Below are 21561 nucleotides of genomic sequence, written 5' to 3' on the forward strand. Positions count from 1 at the left end.
AGCAATTTAGAGGATTCCAGTCTTCCCTGATCACAGAGAGTAGCTAAATTTTACAGTGAAATGTAAGGGCAATGGATTTAGCAGTATGTTTTATGTGTTGTTATTGGGCTATTTGTATCATAGAAGCAAACTGCTTTTCAAAGTACTAATACCTGATTAAATCAAGAGGTTGGTATTTGTACCACATTCCCCACCGTGCCCAACGCTCGTATAAAAGGTGTCTGTGATTCTGAGCTCCATGTGTTTTGATGGGATGTCTGCTTTTGTGGCTTCCCTGGAAAACACAAATAAATAATATATTGCCAGACTCTATGGAATATAAATACATTTCTTAGATATTTGAATATAATTTAAATTAAGATTTCACTGTGCTTATTAACTAAGTTTTAATTTCTTATGGACGACTCTAGGAAATGTCACCTACATGTGAGCCTATGAGAAAGAGATGGTAAATACACTTCTGAAATGGCCAATTTCTCTAAGAATTAATGACGAAATCATACTAGCACAAGGCTATAAGAACCACTCAACTCTATATTACTTTAAGAACAGTGTTTCTACTTCAATTTAAAAAAAAATAATCATGAGATGTTCATGGTATCTTTTTGTTCTTCCTGTAAAATTTCAGAAAATTCTGGTAGGTCAGCTTGATCCTCCTCTCCTAGACATTTCCTATGACTGCGGTTCATATTCCTTAAGATGATGGAAACAACAGAACTGGCATTATTTTGAAGCCTGCACAGAAGTCTCAGAGGCATTAAAATCAAAACAGAATCAATCTGGCTCAAAAAGAGTCCTTGCCTGACATTTACACACTGCCTGACAGCCTGGAAGAACAGCCTCATGCCCAGCAGCTGGGAAGTAACAGATTCACTAGACCCATCCTAAACAGAATTGCACGTATTTGCCATTTTACCCCAGTTCTGAGGCAGGACATGTTTATTTGAACTTCTTCCCTCTGAAATTCGACAACTTTCATTCGACAACTCTCAGTTATGGGAAAGAAAATTATTCATCAAACAACTGCAAATAATCCAAACTACTTCTTGGTAAGAGACAGATTCATGAACCTGGTTAACTCAAGCTGTTTAGCCATTTAGATTTTTGTCATTTATTTGAAATCTTGAAGATTCCTCACACTGAAAGAATGATATTTACTTGTTGGAGTCTGCTGACCCCTCTGGTTTAAGAATGACTTAAAAACAATGTTCTGCATTAAAGTTGGCAAAGAGCCATACCAAAATCTTAGCACAGAGTGGCCTTGGTAACATCAAGAAGTTCCTAGGAACAGAATATCAGCTTATTCTCACACTCGCCTGAATGAGTGCAATGCATAAAGCATTAGCCAGCACTGTACATTTTAGGTATTTTTTTCCTGCTTCTTTCTGCACTGCTTATCTATGACAGAGTCCAAGTCTCACAGTGTTCACTCTGGGACTGAATTTCTCATTTGCCTGCATGATTAAAAAAAAAAAAAAAAAAAGTGGAGGGTGTTTAACCACTGTCCTTAGCACCAGTTAAGCTGCAATTAAGATGAGTGGCTTAAATATGTGACTTCATTAAGTCACATAATGAAACTCTAAAACTCTGAAATTGAAGCTTGTGACATAACAAAGGAATATATACAGAACATGCATATGAGAGCATGGATTTGGAAGCCAGAGAAAGCTTCACAATTTTTTTTCTGGCAGTATGACTAGCTTTTTTCTACAGTCAGTAATGCCCTACTGAAGCGTTAACAATTACATTCAATTATTTATCTAAAATACTCATTCTCTGTATTCTCTGCATTTAATTATTTATACCATATAAAAAATTACTTTCAATTTGTAAAGCATAGGCCAATCCTTTGAAACACAAGATTAAGTCACAGTATTCAGCCAATCAACCAGAGTTCACAGCTGCAATTACCAGCTACTGATGAGCATTTATGATGAGCAAAGATCTGTGGCTTGCTTCCTTCCTTCCAATATACAAAGACTCTCTGATAACCCTCTGAAGACAAAGACAAGTTTTTCATTTATTTCACAGCTCTTCAGTGGACCTTAACCTAGTAGAATTATCAAGTAGAAGCTATCCAAACGATACAGAAAGGATTAAATAGAAAATAAGTAAACTGCTTCCGTAAATTTGATCCATTGCACAACCTATTTTTAAAAAATAATATTTTGAATGGTGTCAGGGATAAATAATTTAATGCAACTAATTGCAACAATTTAGAATAATTAACATTGCAGTTAAGAACTCCACAGGCACTATCTGATTAAAAAAAAAAAAGATAACTTAATAGTCTAGATCAGTAAGACAATGTTCCAGGAAGTTATTACAATGCATTACATAAAAATAAATATATTTTTTTTCAATTTGAAGAAGTCAATGTTAAAGAGCTATTAGTATAAAAACAAGTCTCAGCGCTACATAGTGAAAGAAAACATTTGCAAGACAAAATAGAAAACTACAATCTCAAAACCTTAATGCAAGCTTTTATCAAAATATAAATACAAAACTAATGAGCTTACCTCATGTGGTGGAAATGCTGCTTCATAAGTTCCATTATTTAGTAATCTATTAATACCTAAAAGGAAAAACAAAATGCGTTAGTTCAAATATGATTTTTTAATATGTATTTAACTTCACCACCAAGAATTGTCATGTTACGAAATGAGAATGCAACTTCACATTAGATGCTCAGGATGATGTTAAACGTGACAGTCACCAATAGCCACACCGACCGTGGGTGGGTCTTACTGATCCCTTAAGCTCTCTAGTTCTGTCAAACTGCAACTTTCTGAGGGCCAGTGTCTGCAACTTTGCTTTCATGGTTGGGTTCTCGTGCTAGATCAAGTGTGAGAAGGTAGATACACTCATGTTGTATTAATCTGAGCATACGATACAGATTTTATGGGTGACCAGATTATCTGGCACACACAGAGTGGCATGGACAATCTTTGAGGCAGCAAAACCCCTGCAGGGTTAAAAGCTAACCTGTTACTTTTAAATATGAACCAGCTGAAGCAGTTTGTATCAGATCAATGCTCTGCTACAGCATTTTGGATCAGTTTCTAGAGTCCTCCTAAAGCCAGATTTATTTACTATCAAAGCATGTTATAAAAAACAAGTAGTAACCATAGTAATACCACTAAAAAGATTCAGTAGCCTGGGAGAGCATACCTATATAGCTAGTTTTGCCCAAGAAATAAATTCTCTTGACACATTTCAGATCTGTCCATTCAAACATAATATACAAATTACACTAATCTCAAGATGAAACTTACCATCGTCAATTTCAATAGCATTAGATTTCAACCCTCAGTTTCTAAGATTTTCTTACTAATGCTTTTCTCCCAGAAACTCAAGTAACAGTTTTCTGTAATTGCTATCATCTTTATAAGGCTTTAAGTGTCTATCTATATATTAAATTCTTAATTTAATTCCTGTAAACAAAACAGAAGATCATACATACATTCCCTGTTAATTGAAAATGAAAACAAGTAACTAGACCTTCTGAAATACAGTACTGTAATAGAATTGTCAATAGAAATTGAATTGCCTTTAAGTCAACTGTCTCTAAGCTGCATTGGAGATCTCAAATAATTTAAGTGCAGCTCTGATTGATTCTGCTGGACTGGCACTGCTAGATTCTAGCAGCATAAGGGCCAGTCCTAAAAAACTTGTCAGTTTTCTGGGGTACACATTATCTTTCTTAAGGCTCTTGATCATATAAAGCTATTATTATAATCTCTCATATTTATTTAAAAATGAGTTAAGTGAAAACTATTGCTATTTTTCACTGAGTGAAACAGAGCAATTGCTTGCAGCTTTCATTCAGGTGTGTTACTGGTTGAACAAAGATTTCAAGTGCATGGCAAAATTAATCAAGTTTACTCCACTAAATACTATTTCAGGCAAGTAAAGATATAAAATGGGTTAGAAAAAAGATAGAGCATTCTTACCCATTTTAGATTTTCCATCTTCATACTTCGTTCTCTGTAGCATGTGATGCACAATTCTACTCCTCGTGGAGTTGCTGAAGAAGCTGTCTTTATTGTTTATTGTAAAACTATAGAAATAATGAAAGTCCTTCAATACTCAAAACAATGCACAGGTGTTGAAATATAGCTGCTCAATGTTTTCTTCTTAGAGTGATTTACTGTATCTTTACACTTCCTGGTTACTGCACAAGACATAAGGTTTTGCATTCCTAAAGCACCTTCTCAGATCACCCCCCAGATTTGTCTTTATCACAGATTGTTGGGGAAAATGAGCAAATAAACTAATTCTTTTCTAAAATGTCCTACTATCTAGGTCATTTACATGCTGGGTATAAATTTAAAAAATAATATTCAGAAGTAGTGATCATTCTGAAATTCATGTTGCTGATAAATTGGCAGAGGCCCAAGTCAGAGAACTACTACCATTGTTATTTAGGGAAAACAAACAAACAAACCAACAAACAAAAACCACTTAGCTCCAGGCACTGGACACTTCAGTAGCAGCTCCACAGAGAATCCTAGGATGGAGCCAAATAACACAAATATCCTTTCCCAGATGGCTCAGGATTCTGAATGCCAGAAATCTGACATGCAGGAGCTTTTGCCTACTCAGCTGTGCCAAAGATGACACTCTTGCAATTCATAACGTCAGCTGAGCTGAGAAATAATACTGGGAACAAGTGATTGTCCCAATGCAATATAGTTAATTACTGAAAAAATAAAAATTAAGATGATAATGCAATTATTCTGTCCTTCTAGGGCATAGTCAGTCCACTAGCATATAGCTTCTTCACTTAGAATGAAAAAATCTGTTTAGCCCAACTTACATTTCTGCTTTATATGAACTTTCATTTCCTAAAAGACTTACCACAAAATAATTTAAAAATAAACAAATAGCTAAAATATTCAAGACTGCTTTTGTCCTTAAAAAAATTATAAGATGGTTAAACTACATCATCATCAAGGTGGTGATTTGAGCACATATATATATATCCCAAATAAATATATATATATATTTATATATATATAAATTATTTCAGAGACAAAAGCATTTTTCAAATGCACATTTGATAACAAAAACCCTGATGCTATTTTTAGCCCATTTCCAGGTGTTTCTACAGTTTCAACAGCTGTCTGAGGTTTTGCCTAAGTAAAATATGTAATTAAGCTAAGCAAACTTGAGCAGGTATTTGCATTTTGTAATGTAATGGAAAGCAAAACTTCTAAACCAAAAAGGTGGTGCTGATTTTTCAGTCAAATTTTTGCCCATACTACTCACTGTGACTGTCATGCAGCAAGTACCAGAGAACAGATTTTTGCTTTAAGAGTAAATCCATAGAAAATACCAGACGTGATAGTGGGTATTTGCCAGTGACCATCTGTTAATGGCTGCCTGTATGGCAATTGCTTACTAGTGAGAAAACAAAAAATCCTTCTGGTCTCTGGCACTGTACTTCCAGTTCCAACACTTACTGGTGTATGCGTGCACGGCTGAAGGGTGCTGTGTAGCAGTCCGTCTCTTCGAGATCAGGTAGGGCCTCCTTATCAAGCTTCATTGGATTTCTGGGCAGCCAGCTTTTCAGCTCTCTCATATTCCTCTGCAAACTGAGATAGCAAGAAATCAAATTTACAGCCTCTTACCTGCTTGCTATTTCTAACTCCATCACTGTACATTTACTGATGTCATACTAGAAATGAAATGAAAGCAGGAAATTTCCCCATTAAGTAAAAGAATGTAAGGAGTTAAGGAGTATATTTAACAGTTGTTTTATTATTTTCATTTTACACTTTGTATTTTTTTACGATCTGATCTTGCAGAATTGACTCAAGAGCCTCTCATTCTAAAATCAGGGGGATTATGGTTCTCCTTCTCTTCCCTGGCTCCCTCCTTTCCCTGGTATTTGGACAGGAAAATTCATAAAATGTAAAGGTGAACACAAGATTTCTCAGTGTCAAATTCTTCTGTTTTTCTGATCTGAATAAAGCCTTCCCCTGCCTTTTCATCAAAATCCAAGGGCTGATGTTACGTTAGGAAACAGTATACTGATATATCAAATGAAGTAAAAGCTATACTACACGGAAGTTGTTATACGGTCTTTAGATAAAAAACTCCAACAAAAACAGCAAAAACCTGGTATTGCTTCCTGCAGTTTCCTAAAAACTGGCATTGTAACACAAACAGACCGTAATTTTTTGTTCCAGGTCAGATCAATACTGGTAACATAAAGGTCTTACTTTCATTGACACCCTGGTTAAAAAGTATCTCAGGACAAGTTTTAGAGATGGCGTAGTGCAGTTAATTTTCAAGCAAATGCTAGAAGTTACCTTATTACTTCAATTTTCCACTCCTTGCTGACCTTTATTCTTCTCATATCAAACTGTAGTAAAATGTGGGTATTTAAGGAATAGGTCTCATTATAGCATGCTGTATTTTGAATCATGTCTGAGATCTTCACAAAAATTGGATTTTGGAAAAACTTTCCCTCAATAATAATGGTCGGTGGGATACGGGCCTCACTCAATTACCATGCACGCATGATATATAAAGCACGGAGATCTCAGAGCCACAAAAACTGTAATGCTTAGTACTAGATTTTTATTTGAGGGGAGTACGTAACTGCTTGTGCTAAGCAGAAGCACAGCTCCCCATTTCAAAATTCAGAGGAATAAACGATCGCAGCAAATTGCTCTCGGGCAGTAAAGCCCCTTTTGTGAAGATGTGCCTCTTATTATCAAGAAAAATAGCAAAAGGTGTACCCCAGTATAACACCATGTCAGACAGAAAGCTAAGCTAAATGTGGGATCATAATTTTACATTTGAAATCCTCAATATATTCTTCTTGCTATGTATTACCAAGGAGTCCGTGCACACTCTGTATTTAATTGGCACTGCACTTGAGGGACAGCACTCTATTGATACTAAGCAGCATGAGACAAAGAACTCATGTGAACTATATTCTTAAAGCTGAAACACGAAAAACAATTCCTACGCAGGTGCATCCCTTCAGTGCTTCCTTTGCTCAAATAATACCTTAATGTGCCAGTTGATTATTTTAATGGTTTCAGTGGAAATTCTTCCAGCACAAAATTATACAGAATGCATGCAGGTAGCTTGCACTTGATTTTCTTCATTTTTTTTCTGGTTGTACATATGCGGACTTTTTTTTAGATTTAGAAGCAGGCTTTTCTTTTTAAGAGGAAAGTACGTAGATACATCAGGAAGAACAGTAGCCAATGCAACTGTTATCAGATTTTTGGTTATGAAATTACTTTAAAATTGGTCATGCAGAAAACCTTGTCCATTTTTCATCTCCAAAGTTTAAAAAATACTAGTCAATAAATTATATCTTAAAGAAATTAGCCCTTTTAAAAAAAAAAAAAGTCTATTTCTTCCAACATGCAATGTGATGAAGAACACTATTGGAATAATCTAAAAATCAGGTATATGTTACATATGCAACTTTTCTTAGGAGACAAAAAGACTTATTAATCTAAGGTGTCATTACTTTTCATTACCTTACTTACAGTTGGTCACTCCAAAACCCAGTCTCTTCTGACAGCATAGAGTACGTCCACTGAAATTTACATCTTCCCTCATATGAAAACTAATTCAGCAAACAAGCCTCTTTCCTTGGCTCACATGACTCTACCGTTAATGAAGACACTTAAGATTCATGGAGCTTTCATTCAAAGCAAAAACAAATTTCAGATAAATGTTTGACTGAATGTTCGAGGACTAAATATTAGCACGCTTAGTCAGAGTGACTTTCCAGGTCAAAACTAGCGGTTCAGAAAGATTCCTGATGATCTGTTCAGTGCAGCCTATTCAGTAGGAGCGAAGGCAGCCAGATCTGGTCTGGTGAAGTCACTGTTGAATTCAGTTCATGCAATGAGATTAAAAATGTCCTACTGGAAACACCGCTGGTCGTTCAGATACCTTCTTACTGAAACTGCAAGACTACAAGATGATATTCTGAAACATGCAAGCATTTTATTCTTAGACACGAAAATAAATATTTTTGAAGATGTTTGTAATTTCAGCTTTGTTCAACTTCTGTGCTCAAGTGTACTGTTAGATTCTGTTTTGCTGGTTATTGTTTTTGGAAAACTATTTAGTCCAAAAATCCTTGCAGATTGTTTCCTCAGCAGACTCCAATGCAAAGAAGCACCTCAGAGGTGAATTTGGTGCACTGAGAATTAATCTAACATGACTAGGCTGTCCACTGTGCCTGCAGTTTCAGGGAGTCAAGGAAGCTTGATCTACAATACATCCATCCTACTTGCAGAACAGTGACCTTCTCCTATCTCTTTCTCACAGCCTTTCACTCTTGAACCACATTGAATTAAAGGAGCAATTATTTCTCCTTATGAAATTGCTATTGGAATTTTCTGACCAGGATTCATGGTTATAATGGAACAAGACACCAGAACTGGGCACCTGCCATTCTTCAGGAAAGATATTTTTGACTTGTTCAGTGCTTGCCTCTTGTACTCTGACAAAAACCCACAAGACTGTGGTCAAAATCGACAACCACATGCCACCAAATTGTACAGACCTTGTGGTATGCTTTGTAATGGTAAATGCGTTATGGTGGACAGTTTCAATATAGGGACACAATACTGCAACATTTTCAACACCAAAAAAAAAAAACGAAAGAAAAAAAATCAACAATATGTGTCCTATGGAACGATGTTAACAGATTTCAGTTTGCAGATTTAAATCAAAAAGGTTTTAGAAGTCTTTTTGCGAAGCAGGGTACTGCAGCTAAGTTGCTAAACAAATTAATTTCTGGTTCTCTAGCCTTACAAGGATAAAATTATTTTACCATTTCACTAGGAAGACTGAACCCGCATACTGTAGCAAGTAACTTTTAATTTTCTTCTCCTTAATGTCACCCCTTAACCAGCATTGGGGTGTCTGATAGGGCACATATAAGAGTGATTCATCAGATTATTCAGTCTTAAATCTGAGGGAGGTCAGACTATTTTTGATACGTGTTATTTACTTAAAATGATTAAACATTAAATAATTAAATACAATTTCTGCAGAGTAGAATGCCGTACGAATAGAAATCAATAGAATACCCTATGAATAGAAATCAAGCTTCACACTACTGAATATAATTTTGCCTTTTTTAAAGGTATGTAAATTAATAAATAGGCTGTAGATAGATACTGTGTAGATAACACATACGAGAAACATGGTATATCAATAAGCACTACATTTACCTTCATTCTTTAAACCACACTCCTAATAATCTCTTGTGGACTTAAAGGCATGCATAGACACATGCATCTACCGTATTACCACATCAACAAAATTCAGGGAAGTGTGCATGTCACAGCAGGGCCTAACATGATAGTCTAAGCCCATATTCTTAATTACTGAAACTCAGTAGCATCAAAATTTTACCTTTGATATACAAATATTTTAATACCCATTCCTCATCCTAGCTGTTGTAAACTCCACTTAGAAATATTTAAAACTGTTTAATAAATTACAGAGAAGTTAGGTTTGAAAAGCCTTAGGATGCAGGGAGACAATGACAGTAGCAGAAGTTAGAATGATGAGATGTATGTGTCAGCAATTTACAGTTAGCTTGCAACTTCAGACACAGCTTCTTTTTCACACTATTCCTCTGTGCCTGGATTGCATCAAGTGCCAGAGAAAATATTTGAAAAATACAGATGCCCAAATTCCAGGTAAATTACTGGTAAAAACATTTGTTTTGAATGTAGAATCAATCTGGCACTAAAATTGTTTATTACTTTGTTCACAGGTACTGCACAACTTCAAAAGCATGCTTCTGTTTTTCTAAGTAAGGAAAATAAATTGATTTAATATCTAGAACTCACCAGACGGGTTTCAGATAAATTAAGACAATTTTGCAATAAAGCTCTGTTAATTTTGCCTTTTCCTTACAAAGCACATTACATTTTTCATAATGCACAGTAAAATGGAGCAAGCATGTGAATGACTGGGAAGAGGAAAAATGCAGTTGTAAATTTATGTAATAGGTTGTTTTATTTTAATATGTTTTATTTGCTTATGCATTTTTTCTTCCTTTGATGTTCAGCAGTGCTTTGTCTATTTTTGTTAAAACATTATCTTGCAAACTGATACTGTGAGACCATATAAATTATTCCTGAGAAATAATGAGAGTTCTTCATCATCTAAAGTAAAAATGGGAGAACCTAAATAAAACGTAATCAAGATTCATCTCAAGAAAAACCATTATGGAAAACTCTTTCGGGAGTTTTTCCTCATGTAAAAAAAAAAAAAAAATCACGTATTTTCTGTTGGTAAGTAGGATTTACGAGACATCATTATGCCTGACTAGAACAAGGGGGAGCAGTTACAGCTCACAGTGCCCCCGTCCTAGCTCCTCCAGGCTGCTTTCACCAAAGCAGCAGCCGCAGGTGAGGTTTGTGTGCACTGGCCTTCATTTGGCAGCCCTGTCATCCCAGCCTGGCTACTCGCTACTAGCTCCCTGGGCATTAAATGCTATAGCTGGCTGGTTTTCAGGAAAGAAAGCCATTTACGATAATGACAGACTGAAAGATATTTTAGAAGATAGTAACCTCATGAAATCTCAGAGTTAAAAGTCTTTCACTGCAGTGAACAAGTTATTCTCAACTACCAAATAAGAATTCCAACCAGCCTTCAGGGCATCATCGATTCCGTCATGATCAACGGGATGCACACGAGAGAAGTTACATTTACACATTTAAGGAAATAGCTGGCTACCAGAATTTAATTAAGACATGCACTCAAAAGTATCTTCCGCGCTAATGTAACATGTCTTAGTAACAGCAGACGTAACTGTAGAGATAGAGCCAGTATTAAAATTGGCTGCCAGGATAAGGGCCACTTTTTTCCTGGCATAAACACTTTTGCATTTCTAAAACGAGAACTGGCAAAGCTTTAGAGAAATGCATCTTGTTACAGATGAATATTTTAACACTTGGAGCTAACATATTTTGAGTTTTGAGGGAAATAATCTAATTTTCCAAGTTTCCTGGATAAATTTACAACTGCAAATGGATTTTCTTTAGCAGGGTGACTATTTGACAAAATTAGAATCTACACATCACCCACCAACCTGCCCATGGTTTTGCTCCTCCAGTCAGTGTAATAACATTTTTTCCTGAAAGAACAGCAGAAATCAGCTGAGAATAATCAAGCAGAAGACAGTTGAAAAGGACATATACATCACAAAAGAACATTGGACATTTAAAAACATACATTTTCATAGAAATATGAACAAAGCATTTTAAAATACTGTGATCTCACATATTTTCAAGTTTAAAATTTGCTCCAGAGTAAAATTTACTTCTTAGCATTGTAGCTAATAACAATAACTAATCCATGAGTCACTCACAAGACACCCATTAGAGATGGATCAAATGCTGTCATGCTCCTATTCATTTCATGACATCTTTTTAGCATTTTTGTATTCCATAGAACTAATTTTAGAAGAATTACCAGGACTCCCATGCTAATAAATGCTTTTTGCACCCTGCGCATTAAGTACCATAAGCACTGAGCACCATTAGATCCCAACTTCTTTCTCGGGAGTGGTGTACCATCACCACTTCTCTCACCTTTTGGCATCCAACTGAAGAACAGCACGTTCTACAAATCTAAGAGCACTAACTGAAACAAAACACATTGATGTTAGGGTTCTTCTCTCCACCATTCACTGGTCACAGTAACTTCAGAGAAACAGTATCAGAAATTGCCAGTGAAGTCTTCTGAGTACAGTTTGTTTGAAAACAATATCGAGACACATTTGCTGCAATGTCATACCTTCCATAACTTGTTTCGGCTTTTGATTTTCTTCTGGCCTCCTTCTACCATTTCCTGCCACATTTCAGGCTAAACAAAGGCCAAGATCCTACAGATTCCTTGGGGTATCTGCATCTTTACCACAGCACTCACTGGGGACAGTGAAGGACCTTTTTTCCTTCCTTAATTCATGTCATACTTAACATTTGCCTAAACCCTTTTGCCTTCTGCATGCTTTATTTTTTTTTTTTATTAACAATTAAAACAAGCTTAGGTAGATACATTAATACGAGGGCTTAACCCTGTCGTCAGTTGCTAGTTTATTTTCCCCCGCCCTTCACTGTAACACACCCAAAAATGGCACTTCCGCTCTGGATACTTAGCGAATGAGATCTCCATCAAAGGAGAACTTTGCCCAGAACCAACGTAGTTAACAAGATCTGCAACTGCCCATCTCAAGAGTATTGGAGATTCATTAAGGTACATTACTTACATTAAAATAAGGACAAAATGAGTATAGTAAAAAGAGTGAAAAGGAAACAGAGCCTAGAAAATAAGTGGTCATAGGAAAACTATTTATCTACCAATCTGTAGACTGTTGGTAGCCTGATATTTAGTACCACTAGGCAGAATTTTAAATGAAATAACAAAGAATTATTACAGGATTTTGACATCAGATTTTCAAAAAACAAAAACAAAACAAAACAAAAAAACAACTTTCTTCATTTCCTTTAATCACCCTTAGCTGTTTTGCACAGATTGGGTCCAGCTAAGCTACAGAAACAAATTATTTCTTCATTATACATGTTGATAATTTCTGTTTCACAAGAGATTCCTTTAGGCACTGATAAAATGAAACTTTTGTCTGGGTTTCAGAACCATATCAGAGAGTCACATTTCTCCTGTCACAACACACATTTAAAAAAAAATATCTACAATTTTTTTAAAATCAAAGTATAATCCTGTCCTTATTTAAACACTGTCCTAACAAAAATCATGTTTGAAAGCATATAGACTGCTATGGTGATTACTATCATCTTTTGAAATGCTAGAAAAAATTCCTTTTGTAATTCAAACACTGAGATTCCATCTTAGATTGCATATATGACGCATACTATGTATCTGCCAACACATTTAGGCATAATGCCATGCTAAAAATGAGTTCTAGGATGCTGCTTAGTCCCTTGGTCAGACCAAAAAAAAAATTACTGTTACTTTTCAGTAACAGAAATACTTCTCGTGTAATAAGAATACTGATTTTGTTTCAATTCCTAGATTGAGCAGAATGAACCTAAAAAGTATAATTCAGGAGACTTATTCTTCATGTATTATTCATACATGGTGCTGATATCTCCTATTTTAAGGAGTGTAGCTGAAAGCCAAAATTTTGCAACACTGTGCAAGAGGATAAGGGTGTTCTGCATTGAAGCACTGCAGGGAAGGTTAGCTCTCTTCTTCAGTTACGCATCCAAAATAGACAGAAGCTGCTGATAAATCAGACAAAGCTGAAGAGAAATAATCTGCTCTTAGAAGGGAACACTAGTTCATTGCAATTACAGCATAATGGTATGATTTAAGCTTTTTCTATCCACTGAAGAGAGAAAATAGTTACCTTGGGAAAATATATATATATATATGCCTTCCAGTTTAGAAAGGTTTAACTTAAATAAGCAAGCTCAATACTTAAGTGAATGACAGTGCTTTTGCCAGAACATATAACAGAATTATAAAATGTGTGACCACGTGATGCTGTAATGGAAGCACAGGTGGCTATTTTTACATCCATGAAAAGGCCATCATGGGCTAATAAAAACACACATGAAGACAAACTCTGTCTCAGAATGTTTCTAAACCGTAGACTTCTGGAACCAGAGGGCATCATGAAATACTTCTCTGCTTCTGTATTAAATATCCTCGACTGGCTGCTGGCAAAGCAAGGTGCACCTTTGTTCTAATCTGCTGCCTCCACTTTGTGTTCACAATAAAACTACCACGCTTATTGTTATTTTAAAGAGTACAGAAATTAAAGAAATAGCTTGTTTGAAATATTCACACAAGTCTGACATTGCAATTTCATTTTAATTCCTTTTTAAATCTTTTCTCAAGACACAAATAAATGGTGACCAATTTCGTACTTCTCACAGAGCTGGAGGTGGGCAGCAGGCTTCTTTCTTTCTTACCAGGTAATTGTGTTTCACTCTACAAACTAACAAAGTCAAACAGCAGAGTTTAGCATTTTAACTCCTTTTTGTGTATCTGAAATGCCTGGGATAGAAGGAACCTGAAGCATCAACCCAAAACCAAAGAAACACGGCTCAGACACTTTGGAAAAGACAGAATATATTTACATGTCAATTAATAACACAACAACTAAGAATGGCTTCAAAACAAAGTAGGGCGGTAAAAAGTAACCAGGAAGGGCACTGAAGGGCACTACTGGTCTATGGATTTACTAAAATGAGGAAGAATTCAAACCGCTGCTAAAAGTAATCATTTATGACTTCAAGTATTAAAAGCAAGAAAGAACTCTTTTCGGAATAGGAATTTGGTTTGTTTGTGTGTGTACACATATACAAATGCTTCTATATTTAAAATGTAAACAAGAATTATTTAAACCAGGGAAGCTCAAAGGGCACTATACTAATATTCTTAATCATTTGGAAGATGACTGATACAGAACACATTATTTAATGGAAAAAACGTAATGCAATGATGTAGAAACTGGGTGTAAAACTGGGTATTTGCAACTAGCTTTGAGCTAAGGATGCTTCACAATGACTAAGTTTCTGGCTTAGGATTAATGCAAGAGAGCTGCATTGTGATAGCTGAAGTCAGCAGGGACATAAGAGGTAGAGCTGTTGGCAATTTGAGTGAGAAAGGAGTTCTCTACGAGTATTTTCCATGAGTCACACAGCTTTAACATCCAGTTACCACTTTGACTCCCGATGAAGTTTACAGCACACAACAAAGCTCTCTGCAAAAACTGATTTGAGTTCAAAAGGAACACTTCTCCTTTTAAAATCTGTGTTATCACAGGAGATATTAACTTGTCCTACACTCTTTATTGCAAAAAGGTACGACAGAATTTGTTTGGCACGCAGATGAGGAACTGAGTTGAGGTCATTATTCTGGCAAAAGAACATTACAGGACCAAGAATTTGAGAGTTCTCAGTAACATGTCAACTATTAACAAGGCTTTCTAACAGTCTATGTTTGACTTGACTCGGAAAGTAAGCTTGAAAACAAATACCACAGGCAAATGCGAAAAAGAACAGTGCCTATTTTTTGTTTCTTCCTCTCCTCTTTCCTTTTCATCTCACTGAATTAAAATATAAACATTCCTGACCACAGCGCAGCAAGTGGACTGCATTTTAGCCTTAAGGTAAGTAACAAAGCTGTAATGTTTTAAGTACTAAATTACAAATTCCTTAAAATGGTTTCCACAATACCTGAAAGGCATCCTGATGTTCATTCTTTCTGCATATTTGCACAAAGTCTCCCATGGACAGTGAATTTTAACAAACATGATATCACTGTTTGTAACGGCTGGCTGCAAAAAGCAGTAACAAATAAAAACATATTAATAATTCAATCCCACATGGCATTCATGTTTCTAAAAGCAATCTTCAGGGGCAAATTCTACCTTCCTGCATGAAGCTGGTGCGCAGATCTGAAAACACTCTAAATGCTCTGACCCGAACAAAGGAAAATTGACACAAACCCCTCCCCAAATCTTGTAATATGAATAACCCAGAAACCGTCGAAAGGAACCCATAGGACAGATCTTTGCTTATAAACAGAGCAGAAGTAGGGAAAAGCCTTTATGCAGCATTTTGACGTGAAATAAATTAATTGAACATGCCCTGAAAATCATCTTCGATGAGCCATTTCATGACCATTCAATGCGTGTCCCATTCAAAAAGAATATAAGAGCCACAAGAACAGCTGAGAGAAGTCTGCAGGTCCCACTTGGCCTAAATGGAAAATCCAGGAACAGTTAAGTAACTGTGACACCTTCTATCAACTTACAAATGTCATCTCTGTAAGAATTGAGATCTTTCCTAAAATTACAAGGAATATTCTGCACAAAGGTTTTGTGTAATGTATTTATATGAACACAAAACAAGAATTTCAGCATTACATGTTCCTAAATTTATCTTTTTTTAATCGATATTTCCATTTTAAACTCCTCTCCCAGCTATATTGCTTAAGTGTTTGGACAGCGCTCTCTGACCCATGGTCTGATTTTTTGGGTGCTAGACTGGGGACCCAGGAGTTTGACTCAATGATCCTTCTGGGTCCCTTCCAACTCGGGACATTCTATGATTCTATGAATTTTCATATGTAAATATTTTGGTAGAGTTGAGTCTGATTAAAGCCACCCAAAAACTTAAGTAACATGAGGTTTGGTAAGTAAAGATAAAAGAAAATTCAATCAAAGAGTTAATACAACTTTAAATGTTCAAAATTCTGCCTATTAGTGACATAAGGTTATGTCATAGTTCTAAAATATTGCTTCTAGGATTTCATTTTTTTTTTGCAAAATATGTGGAAAAAATAATATTGTAAAAATTTAAATAACCTGATATGTAGAATTACTATCTTATAAAAACATATTTTGTCTGAAAGGTCAGTGCTTCTGAATTGACTCCAGCTGGCATTGTTCTAATTTCAGTAAAAACATCCCAAGATCACATTATTTTTTTTTCTATTAGACCCTAATCGATTTTTAAAACTTGAAAACCAAGTTTTACAATGCTATCAGGTCAGTTATTTATGAATATTTAACATGCTTTATTGTCAGCCAGTACTTGCAAGGACTTCCAGCAGTTAAAACCTCATTGCTTTAATACGGAATTCTGCTGAGCTGAAGAGTACAAAACAGGATAAAAGACACGTGAAGTATAGGAGTTTATTTCAGGATAGACTAAATACATGTCTGCTTTTTAAGTAATTCATGAAACAGCAAAATTCCAAGGCTGTTTTCCCAACTCTGTTTTCTTTCATTTTTATATGAATGCTCTCATTACTGATATTCCAAGCACAACAGCAACAACTTAACATTTTGAAATGATTTTTTCACATTTCACTGTAAGAAAATGGAAATTCCTGAATATCCACCACAGTGCAATACAGAGCAGCACTCAAACGAAGGCAGAGAAAGAAAGGAAAAAGAAAATGGAAGCAAAGACACAAATATATATTTTTTTCCTGACAAAGCAGAGAACGTTTGGTTTTTAGTATTCATTTGAAGATTGACTGTGAGCACGGAGACATGAATTTTAATCTCTGTAGTATCAGCAACTGTATTAGGAGCCTAAGGGGACATTAACTTGGAATTTGGGGAAAATAAACTATTATAGATCAGATTTAAGATGACAAAATTCTTATAGTAACAACAACAAAAAATTAATTCCTACTACTACCTGAAGTTCTTAGTCTTTAGGAGTTTCAGCATTTAAAGAAAAAGGGGAATAGTATTGAAACTTGGCACAAAATCAGATTTTTCTTCTTAAAATAATCAGAATAACAGGCTAGCTTTTTTAAAAAAATATTATTATTATTATTATTTTAGTTGTTTTGAAGTGTGTTCTGGAAAATTTAGAAGCCTGAACAGTAGCACTTAAATTGTAAACTATTCTAGCTCAAAGAGCACAGTGCAGATTAGGTCACGTAAACTAGGGATGGATTAATTTGACATTTTTAGCCCTTTAAAAATGCAGAGGGATTTAATACCATGCACCCTGCAGAAAGACGTGGAGGCTATATATTAAATTAATAATATGGGTTAAAGAAGCTTCTTGTGTTTTGTAGGTGTCAGGAGCTGGAAGTTTCCCTCGATACTGCACTAAACCTGCTCCAATTTAAAACTGGCTCTATAATGGGTGGGGGCATGCATGTGCACATATGCATATAAGCATGCAGGAGCATGTTAACATGTTAAACACATGCTATCAAACAATCGTTAATATAATAGCATTAAACAAATAGAGGGACCAGCCTGACCACAAAGACTTGTAAGATACCAGAAATTTTATAAATTCAATCAAATAAGTCAGTATTTTAAATACTATATACTATATCTAAATAACCTTATACCACGTAAGCTAGAAAACTCACCTCTCGTTCTAACATCAGCCCTTCTGCTCTCAAATTCTTCTCAAATGTGCTTCTTTTTTCTACCTGTAGACTTGACTTTTTGTAGACCAAGATGTAATCAATGCGCTTTTTTCCATCTTTGAAGAAGAGGCCTGATGATGCCATTGCATCAGTCTGGGTAAGATAAAATAAAAATATGCTAGACATGTCATTCATAAAGATGAACGGACCCGTCATGAATTCCCTGCCACACAGCATTTCCTAAAGCATGGAAATGCCCACATACCCACAAGATGAACATATAAAGAACAAGTCACAAGAACAGACGGTTCTTATGCATTGTTAGTCCAGGATTTCCAATCAATTAGAATAAAGCAAACTAAAATGACTCTGTAACAATCATAATCTAGCCATTACCTTCAGCTCTGCAACCCCCCCTAAAATTACTGTATAGATTACATAGATGTGAGCTCCTGTCAATACTTACTTTCCAGTTGGAATTAATAAATTTTAAAGGCAAATAAATTAAACCAAGTTTCAATAAATTAGAAGAGAAACATGATTGATGTGAATGCTTTCTTGGATATTCCAGTTGAAGTGCTTTTCAATGCCATGTTAGTGATGCTTAAATCTTGTCTAGTTCCTTCCCACCATGCTTGTAAACACAAGGGATTCTCTGACCTCGATATGGAAAACCCTGCTTTACATGCTGCTGCTGAAAGCTATTTTTACATTCTGTTTTTGCATGAATCAGAATAGACAGTGACTATATCAACTGGTGTCATTCTAGGAAGAGTTTGAAATTTGAAAAAGTAAACTGAGAAACAGTTGTTGACTTCTGGAGAATGCAAACTCGTTCTAACAAAAACTGTCCAGAACACATATGGCAGTTTTAAGAAAGATGTATCACACACACACACACGTGCATGACCTGAAGTCTATTCATGCTGCATTATCTTTTAGCAAATAGGATGTTAGTCATGAAAATTCACTGTATTTGGATTGTTTGATATGAAATTTATAAAACTTGGATTTTTATCCAAGGATAACACTCTGCTTTGATAAACAGAACCATATGCTAGTGTGTGATATCAGCAGTACAAATACTGGATACCAGCTCATTTATTTGTGATTTGTTTTTCTTTACTCCCACATACCTCACAGCTAACTTCACAAATTTAGTGTTTCTGAGAATCTCCCAGTCTGCAAAATCTGAAATTTTTAAAGAAGATTCTTCTTTGTTTTTTCCCTCCCAAAGCCAAAACCAAAGAAATATCCTTCTCAGACCACCCATGGTTACAAAATTGTATCATCACACCTCTGGGAACATTATTTAAATACATTAAGCTTCAATTGAAGTACAATTAAGCTTCTTTTTCTCCTCAGCAGTTGGTGATGGCATCAATTATCTTTTTTTTTTTTTTTCCAGGTGCTCTTATGAGTTTTGAAAAGTGTCATCTGTTACCTTCTCTAAGCATACCTGCTTATGTATTTTATGAATGAATATGTAAAAACAAAATGGGTTTAGAAATCCAAACTTTGTCCTACCTGCATGAACCTTTGCTGTCACTAATTCTTTTATTAGACAAAAACAAACAAACAAACAAACACGAGCAATAGCCCACAAAAAGAAAGGGAAGATAGACTTTTATCCCCTCACCCCTTTTTACAACCATTCTGTAGACATCTGACTAAAAGATAAGACATTGAAATCTTATTTGGAGCAGTGCAAATTTTGAAGTAAATTGGAAGATGTTTTAAAACTTATACTAGAAATCCAACTTGCATTTGAAATTATGTCTAGAGTAGCACGATCCTTATACACAGGCCCACTCATTCTCATCCCTTACTCATTCTATTTAAAGAAAAAAAATGCCCCAAATAACATGACATTATCTATAATGCAGAAATCCTCTTTCTATACCATTCTGCCCCTGGAAGACAAAACTCAACAATAAAGCAGGGTTGTTGGATTTTCCTAGTTTTGCCTAGCTTGCTGGGCTTTTATAGTTTGGATTTGGCACAGTCCCTGGCATGCTCTTTACTGGCATCACTGACAGGTCTAACTACCCTTGTCTTAATGACACCCCTCTTTTTAATGACTCAGACCAATCAGACAGCCTTACTCTGTCATCTTCAACTTGCTCCTGTATTCTTCAAAGGGTGCCAGCAGTAGTGCCAAAAGTGCTCATTTGTACATTTTCCTTGCTGCTTGCAAATAATCTCTCATTACCCCTTCTACCTGTTACGTCCTCTATCTACGTCTCCTCTTTGCAATGACTTGACTGCTTTGAAAAGCATACAAAGTACGCTTCTTTGGGGTAGAAGTTGCTCTTCAGCAATGAAGCATAAGTAAATCACAAAAGCAGACTAGAACCAGCTTTTTTTTGTCCACGAATGAAGCAAAATCATATACGAGAAGTCTGCTCAAAATTTCCCCACAGGGGAGATTTGGAATATTTCTTACAGTTCCTGCTGATGCAGCTTCCGTACAGACATTCTGCAAATTAAATTTAACTTCTCTTGTAATATCCTTCTACCTTTCTTTTAGATGATAATTTTTAGCCTTCCCCCCCCCCTCAGTTCTGAAACACATGCTCTTCTTCTGTCTTGGAAAAAAAACACATTACTGCAAGGACAAAGTGAATTAAGAACTACTGTTTCATTCCTCTGATTAACAGCAGCGTGCGAATATGCCCTCAGGTTCATCTGCACTGAACAGAAATCTTTGGGGGCAGCATTCAATAAATAATGATCTGCACTGTCAGTAGAAAGAAATTTTCCATCTGTTCATCTCTAACCACTTGCACAGGATCTTGTTCTTACAGATGCACAGATGAACTGTGCAACAGCGCAGCCATTTACCACAATCGTGCAGTGAACCCAAACTACACTGATTTCAGGACTTCAGTGCTACTTCCACTTGGCTAGTTGCACTTCAGTGTAATTCTCGAGCAACACTCTCCACCTATGCTAGGAGGAACGCCTGGGCCAGTAAAATAATTGATCTGGTGATTACATGCTTCTTGGGTTGATCTGAAGGAGCTCCATAGGGCATTAGGAGAACGGGGAGCAGTAATGTCAATTAAATATACCAGTCAAGGTATATTAGCCACTACCTACACCTAGTGCAGTGAATCAGTCTTTTAATGGGCAATAGCACATTTATTATTTAACTGTTGGTTTAGGCCAATAACTCTGTGATTCATTCTTCTACCCTTTTGTAAGCACTCTGGAAAAGAGAAGCATTGAAAGAAATATTTTGTGCCAAGTCCTTACCCGCCTCTTTTCTTTTCAAGATTTTCACCTGGAAAATTTGTTTAAAAACAGACAGACCAACGTTGATATTTGTCTCTAATCCTCCTCCTCCTTCCTACCATCTTAGTTTCCCAGTTTTCCTGAAACAGTATCCACCTGCCTTTTTAAAAAAATATTATTATTATTATTAAAATTCCTTTTGGAGTCTTGCCATATAGCTCATCTTGCAAGCTCAAAGTTTTAACTTCATCTTGTTCTTTAAAAATCTTTAAACTCAAAAACTTTAAAGAGTATCTAGGCTGTGAAACATTTCCTCACAAAACTGTAAACTTGTTTATAAGACAGAGTTTTGCAACAGAGTAAAATATTAACTGAGGCCTATCAACTACAATTTTTCCAGAATTCTTTGGTTTTCTTCATTAT

At 35.7% G+C, this 21561-nt stretch overlaps 1 protein-coding gene across 6 annotated transcripts in view; it reads right to left on the minus strand.

The window, feature by feature from the left end:
* Positions 1-21561, minus strand: part of ANO3 (anoctamin 3) — a 231268-nt gene that overhangs the window by 44444 nt on the left and 165263 nt on the right. For 5 of the 6 annotated variants that reach the window (XM_035328338.1, XM_035328333.1, XM_035328337.1 and 2 more), the window contains 7 exons: positions 17902-18054; positions 15231-15331; positions 11096-11140; positions 5466-5597; positions 3954-4060; positions 2520-2575; positions 153-274 (listed from right to left, as the gene is read on the minus strand). In XM_035328338.1, the coding sequence (XP_035184229.1) occupies positions 153-274; positions 2520-2575; positions 3954-4060; positions 5466-5597; positions 11096-11140; positions 15231-15331; positions 17902-18054 (716 nt within the window). The remainder of the gene's footprint in view (positions 1-152; positions 275-2519; positions 2576-3953; positions 4061-5465; positions 5598-11095; positions 11141-15230; positions 15332-17901; positions 18055-21561) is intronic. The other variant, XM_035328334.1, reaches the window with a different exon arrangement.

The sequence above is a fragment of the Oxyura jamaicensis genome, chromosome 5 (assembly GCF_011077185.1).
Source record: "Oxyura jamaicensis isolate SHBP4307 breed ruddy duck chromosome 5, BPBGC_Ojam_1.0, whole genome shotgun sequence".
In the NCBI taxonomy this organism is placed as follows: domain Eukaryota; kingdom Metazoa; phylum Chordata; class Aves; order Anseriformes; family Anatidae; genus Oxyura; species Oxyura jamaicensis.